General features: G+C 31.2%; 1 protein-coding gene across 1 annotated transcript in view; it reads right to left on the reverse strand.

Annotated features, from left to right (window-relative positions):
• Window positions 1-3357: 3357 nt before the first annotated feature.
• LOC111639976 (mediator of RNA polymerase II transcription subunit 22-like) overlaps window positions 3358-7909 on the reverse strand; it is an 8469-nt gene continuing 3917 nt past the window's right edge. Inside the window, exon 2 of the mRNA XM_023385972.1 lies at window positions 3358-3726. Coding sequence (XP_023241740.1) covers window positions 3481-3726 — 246 coding nt within the window. The 3' untranslated portion in view covers window positions 3358-3480. The remainder of the gene's footprint in view (window positions 3727-7909) is intronic.

Consider the following 7909-nt stretch of genomic DNA (forward strand, 5'->3'; position numbering starts at 1 on the left):
CGGTCTCCGTCCCTCGCCACCCGGTCGTCCTATCGCGGATCTGGCCGAAAAGAGGCCGTTTTAGTGCCCGCAGCGCGGACAGTAAAAAAAGCATTATAACCGTTGTACTAAACGTACCAAATCTAATGTTGCCAAGTCTTTCCCCATTCTGAACTTCGATTCCCTAAAATCCCCAGTAAGTTTCAAAATTTCCCCGTTTAAGAAAGGATATTTTATAGGGTTGTAACTTCGTTGTCTAAAAGTAATTCTGTTTAGCTATAATAAAAAGATAATTTGACTAAAAAATAAGTTTTTATTTCTATTCATAAATTCGCTTTTATTGCTTTTTTAAATTCTCATCGAAAAACCGTACAGCGATAATAGAATAAAAATATGTTACTTATAACATATCATTATAAACTTTGTAATAATTCTTCAAAATGCGAATCAATATACTGTATTTTTCTCTTTGTCATTAATTGAACTATACGTTTGAAATTCGTAATTTCACACGCTCCATTACTAATTGAAGTATTCCTTTCACACGTTGAGAATTGTTACAATAGCGCCTCTTCTCGCTAGCCAACGCCTACCACTTAACCTTGCAATTTTCTTTTCGTATTATTCTTAAACAATTTGTATAAAATTTCATATTCATAAATTACTTTGGCGCTGCGAGAAAACCGATTGCGCGCTTCTCTAATTAAATATTCTAATATTTTTGGTAAGGTAACGTAAGCCTTTTCCACGCACGAACGGAGTAACGTAGGCCAGTATTTTTTTATTTATAGAAATTAGGCGATGCCAATTAGGCAAATTAACCTCCCCCGAGCGAGTAATAGTAATCGAATTTGGAATGTCTTTTGCTAATAAAGTTCAAAACGATTTTCTTGGTTCATCGGATTAGCATTATCTATTCCAATGCCAATTAAATTAGCGATATCGAGTCCGTCTTTCTGTAACCGGTGTTTAAAATATTCAGAAATTGTTTTAGCATTAAATTTCTCTATTCGAATTAGTCTGTAAAAAATTGTAATTGCTTTTTTCCCCCGGAAAGAAAAAATATTTTAACGTAATACAAAGCAGTTTGTTTCCTGATAGGCGGTATCTGTACTCTGGTCAATTATCGACCAGCGTGGACCGTTAGATATTTCTTTGATTAAATCATTTAAAATACAAGAAACTATTGTATTCGTAATTAATACGCAGCATTTAGTACGATAATGCTTAATATTTTGCAGTAATTCTGATATGTAAACGAGTGTTTGTAATATGGGACGTTCGAAATGCATTTTATGAGAAAAATAAAGAATAACACAATGATTTTAAAGTCTTTTAAAATTCACCTGGGATGAAAAGTCGGGAAAGTAAAAATGGATAACTACGAATTTTATATATTTTAAATACAATTTTGATAAATAGCCGACTTTGGCAAATAGAAAAAGATTTTTCTTAATCTTTTCTAATAGATTTTTGCAAGAATTGGGATAAATGGTCAATTGTATTTACGACGGAATGCTCTGCAATAAACATTCGATTCGATTTCCTTCTGACTTTGAGTAACGAGCGGTTTGTTAATTTTTGAACTCGAAATTATTTCGATGTTTTACTGCCAGCCACTACGTTCTTACGATGAGGAATCAAATTACATTTTCAATATCTGCGACAAGATTTATCAATACCTATATCTGACGAAATCCCCGTTTATACCCAGCACTAAAGAAAATAATCCCGGACTTGGCAACATTAACTAAATCCGAACTAAAGGTGGTCGTTACAATTTTGATTTATTTCGATTCATTATATAAAAGCTCTAAATTCGTTTTGCGTTAATTAAACTCGCAAAGTTATAGGCCCTACTTCGTAATAAAATTATTATTATTAAATAATCTTCAAGTTGAAACACAGTAGCAAAATAACCTCCTCGTCGCCTTTTCTAAGATGAACAAAACAGAATTTCAGCATCCCGTTAGATGCCGAAATTTTGCCCGACCATTATAAAGTTCATTTTTCATTAAAAGAAGTACAGTGGGACTACATTATCGTCAATTAAACGTAGATCGATGCGAGAAAAAATAAACGTGATAGAGCTAAAAGCCATCTGTGTGGGGCCTAGTTACCAAACGTATCGTGCTTTCTTTGGCATTTTCGGAAATAAGGCCGAAACTTCTCCCGAGAAAACTATACAAACTGGAGAGGGTTTAATTAATATTTATTAATAACGGTGCGAACATTATACCGTGGTATGATGGATAAAATGGAATTCCAGATTAGGAGGTACCAGATTCCAAAACCACCCTTAACTCAATTATGACCAAGTCGCAACTGGCTAACTCCACCAAAGATACAAATTATATATCTCTAACTACCAAAGATGATTACCATCAAAAGTATCTGGTGGTTTCATAAAAATCACTATGGCAGATGCGTTTGCAGTGTGCAAAGGGTTTTTTGTTACGTAAAAACGCTATTTGTAAATTTAGACGCATTTGCCCGTAACAACGGGTTAAAATTAGCGAATTATCTGGTAAGTTGCTTTCAAAACGAGTTTTAAACGCAGATAACAGCCAGGTTATTGCAAGAAATGGTTTATTACATTTCAAAAATAATAATAATAAAACAATATTTTTTTATTAAGAATTATTATATTTTAAAACAATACAAAATTTTTTACATTATTCAAATTTTGTATGTTTGATACTAACATCACAACAAAAAGCAATTAAAATGAAAATTTTGAGATGTAATAAATTAATTTAATATTTTGGCATATTCGAAAGATCATAAACTAAAAATTACAAACATTAAATATACTCGATATTCATAACTATGCTATGATAATGAATTTTAGTCACTTTTGACTAGGAAATCTGTAATTATTTTTCTAAATGCTCTTTAAATTTGTATGGTACCAGCGCGCAGTCGTATCGCTCGTAACTTAATTTATGATTCCAATAATATTGTTTATTGTATCCAATCTTAAACAGATTTTTCCAAAGGAAACATATCAGATCGAATAAACAAAAATATACAAATCAATATCGATAAATAAAAATTATAGGATCTAAAATCGGAAGTATATTAATGAAGTTATTTTAATACAAACAAGCAGTCAAAAATGATTACTATAAAATAATAATAAGTTTTATTAATCGGGGAATTAACATGGCTTCGATAAAAAATTCTGATGATAATAACTGCCAAGCAATTAAACATATTTTATAATCAATTTTAAATTATTTTCAATTAGAAAACATAATTTGAAAGGTATTAAATGTTTGGACGTAATATTTCTTAATGTTCAAAAGATTAATGCGTAATATTACACAAACTCGACTAAATAGACTATCTGTTCTGTAAATAATATACAAATTAGAATAAACTAAAAGCATTTATTATACACTGTTATAATTAATGAGTATTCTCATTAATAATAAATACAGCAAAGTTTATGTTAATAATCATTTTCGTCCATATAAACAAACGTTATTAATCGCTATTTCATATAGAGCCTAATCTTGGCATCATGGATTTGTAAACCGATGAATAGTATTCTTCTTCGAGTTCGTACAGTTCGGCTGCAACGTCGTCTCTCAACGCAATTAATTTTTTGTCGCATTCCGTCTGCACTGCCTGATAAAACTTACTTTTCTGATTGATGACTTCATTAACTGATGGAAAATCATTTAGTATCAGATATTGCTTGATGTCGGAAATAAGTTTCATTAAAGATTCGCCTGCTCGAACCTGAAATATTTAAATAATATTTATTATTTACTTTTTAGTTGTTTGTTAGTTTAATGTTAAAAAGTAATTAATTATCGACTTATAAACTACAAAGATAAAATCAAAATAATTTGTATCTACTAAAATTCGGGAGGAAACAGATGTTAGGCAGTATTTGGGACAATTAAATATGTAAGCTAACAAAAAAGTGATAAAGTTTACATAACAAATATGCAAAATAGTCTGTTTGACAAGAATGCAAATTTTTTGTACCATAACAAGAAATTTCAGAATTATATAAATGAAAGCAACTGGTGAAGGCTGTTGTTGGCAGAAAAGATGTGTGTTTATGCCAAAAGAGTTAACAAAACTAGAGAAAAGAATAGGAATAAACAAGTATAAACTTCAGTAAGTACTTGTGGGAAAAGTTATGCAGAGATTGTCCAAGAACTGCAGCTGAGATAATCTACAGTGCAAAGTATACTTTGGCAGAATCAAAGTTGTGGCAAAAAAGGAGCCTTAAATAACAGGAATTGCAGACATAAAACTTATCTGGAAAAATAAGCATGTTACAGCTAGAGTTGGTCATTTGGCAAAAAACATTAAACAAAAGTGTATCAACACCTATGATGTAATGATATGTTAGATGTTCAAGATACTATAAAAAGAAAAAACAACAAACAGCAGTCAGCAAGTGCAAAGATTGACATGAACTACAAGTATACACAAGTAGTCAGTAAAACATACTATGGTCAAAAAATCCTGCATATGATATGGTTGAAAGGAAAGTAATACGGACTTATCTGGACTGCTTCTCAAGTGCAACACAAGTGGATGCTATCGGCAGGTCTACTGTGATAAAGCCCATTTATTTGAGAATTAGCTTTCCTGCAAAGAATCCTCTTTGCAGGAAAGCTAACATGACTTTTTCCAACTACCTTTATATATCAAATCCATTTCCACAAAAGACTAAATTAAAATATTGGAACAGCTAAACTGTTCTGAAGGAAATTGTTGGTGGCAAAGGTGGATGGAAATTCACTTTTCAATAATACAATATAATGCCACATATAGCAAAAATAACCACAACTTGGTTTCATGACAGAAAAAAAAAAAAGATTAAACTTTTTGCCTTGGCCTATGTGCAGTCTAGTTTGATTTGGTTTATTTGATTAAGGCAATGTGACAAGAGGGATGCCTTCCTGGAGGATTTTTATGGGAAACTGGCCCTGTTTAGGTGTTACAAACATGACGAAAACCTGAAAAACTCCATGTGGCCAGCCTGTCGGCAAGATGCAAACCCACTACAACTACCAGTGTTCGGTGGTTTTATCTACACAGCAATTGCAGCCTGAATTAATCCAATTGAAAAATTGTGGAGGTATCTAATACAGAGAGATAATAAGCAAATACCAACAACATTGCTTCAGCTTCACAACAATCTTGTTAGAAGAATGAAATTAAATTCATCCAAAGCAAATTTAGTAACTAGATGATTCTATGCTTAAATGTATTGAAGACATTCAGCAAAGGTAATTCAATTGACTCAACTACTATTGAAATTTAGCACACTATACAAAACTTTTCACTTTGGTGAAATGAATCGACTTGAGTCAAAGAAACTACCATACTTTGCACATTCATTATTCAAGTGTTAACTTAATGTTTTTTATGTTTACCTCATATATTTTTTCTCTCTAGTTCATGTCCAGTATCTGTTTTTTCATAAAAGCATCACAGGCTTCCTAGAACTGTCAATTTTCAGGATACAAATTACTTTGATTTTGTCTTTGTAATTTAAATACATAAAACAAATTTAAAGCTGTTGTGTATATTTATTTCCTCTATGAAAAATACCAAGATGTACAAGGTGGGTGGAAAGTAACTAAACATTGAGAAAATGCTATAATTTCTATATTTCTAAGGCAAGAACAATGAAAATTATCTGACATTTACCTTATTAAATGGAAATACAGATGCATACCTTAAAATTCGATGTAGGCACTGGTGCCATCCAACAATGACATATTTTCCTCAGATTATGATGTAGATGGACAGCCACTTTTTCTGTGTATTTTCAACTGAACTTGTGGTCATTAGCTTGAAATGACTAATTCTTGATTGTTTCTGGATGGACTATGGCATGAGGATCTTTACTGTAAACAGCAACCACTAATTTTCACACCTCACAGCAATCTGTCCTGAACAGACAAGCAGTTGGCCATCTTTTTTGCCACTGCATGTGCAACTCTCTTGGTCACTGCCAAAGCAATGATGTAAGAATTATAAAATTCCAATGATTGATATACATGCATACACAAATTTTATTAAGAGTTAATTAATATTACAAAAATTATAATGATTTCTCAATGGCTAGTTACTTTCCACCCACCCTGTAGTTCTTACCATTTATTATATGAATAATGCATTTCAAAACAATAAATATATAATAATGGCTATAAAGAGAAAAAAAAAATTATATTATTAAAATCAATTTTTGAATGTTTATAAACAATTTAAGCAAATGATGATTAATTATTTTGTCATAATATATCAATGCAATATTTTATTAGGTAGATATTGTAAAGATTTTAAACAATTAAAATAAATGATTTTTCTTAACATATATTAAAAGATTATCATCATATATTTAACTTTACATATAATATAAATATTAGTAATAAAGTATCAAAATGCAATTTAATAGGTTTTGAAAATCTATAAGTTTCCTATACCTTAAAGATTTAACTCAGTTTAAAGTTTAGTCACCGATGCTCCAGATCTTTTATATCAAAAATTAACATATCATCATCAAACCTATTATATTTTGTTAAACCTGCATTCAATTTTATTTTTGATAGTGAATAAAGTTTTGAGAATGAGCAATCTATAACTAATCTTCAAAGTTAATCTGCTAGTATCAACAAATTCATTCTCAAAAAAATATAACAGTCAATTAACTTGAGAATGAATCTTATGCAAATTTCTCTCTTCAAACAATGGTGTGCATGTAATGGAGTGGACTGCTAATTCCCGACTTTATAAACCCATAGGAAATCCTTGCTAGGAAGGTGTACGCCAAAGAATGTCAGTTTTCAACTGTTGCAGAACTGCAGACAGCTATTATCTCTGTATGGGATGAGTTAAGTCAAGATGTGCTCCAGCAACTTGTAGACAGCATGCCTCACTGTGTTTTCGACATTGGGATGCAAAATGGGAATTTCTGGAATGATATTGTGTAATTTTACATGGTGAACTAAACTTTTGCAACACATGGATTATCTCACTTTGTGTGTTTATACATTTACAGTTGTCTAATAATATGCTAGTTTAATGATGATGTACTATTTTTACATGTTTCTGCTACCTACACAAATAAATGTGTGTTTTTGTTGTTTGCTTAATAACTGAATGGAGTGGACCTAAACTTTTGCAATGCACCGTACGTGGTCTCAGATTTACACTATTGGTGATCTGAGAGAATGGAAAATATGCAAAATATTCTTAATTGTACACTAAATCTAGTAATGCCCATAAATATTTTAACTTTCTATAAAAATTAACACATTGATTCTTCAGAATACAATTTGGAAAATTTTTCTCATGTGTTCACATTTCAATCACACATCTCATGGTCTGACTGACCAATTAATAGGGATGGGGCAGCTTAAATTTTTGGTATCAGTTTTGGCTGAATTTTTTTTTTTTTGGAAACCATGATTCTGGTTTCAATATTGGGATAATGATCAATAATGTCTCATTGTGTAAATGTAAAAATAATTATAGTAGAGCCTCGATTATTCGACCCCGATTAACCGACACCTTGGTTAACCGACCGTCCTGGTCAGCAAATTTCAAATGTCCGCTAGTGATGTGGTGCTACAATATTTGGCTATGTCTTGGCTACTTTAATATTAATTTTACGTGTTTTAGCTGGCAACACTCATTCGACCATGAAAGGGAGCCGGTATTTAAACGAGGGTTAATTTTCTAATTTTTAATGATACAATAGCGACGATTATTATTTTAAAAAATGTTTGTTAGGCTTAACATCGATGAAAATTCAACGCAAAGTAGGTTAATAGCAATATACTAATATACTAATTACATGGGATATAATAATATACTACACTAATAATGGATTTTTTCATACTTTTCGGTTATCCGACTTTTCAATTATCCGACCAACCCCAGTCCCCAATTG

Source organism: Centruroides sculpturatus, unplaced genomic scaffold, assembly GCF_000671375.1.
Source record: "Centruroides sculpturatus isolate CEXI.00-Female unplaced genomic scaffold, Cexi_2.0 scaffold1286, whole genome shotgun sequence".
NCBI lineage: Eukaryota > Metazoa > Arthropoda > Arachnida > Scorpiones > Buthidae > Centruroides > Centruroides sculpturatus.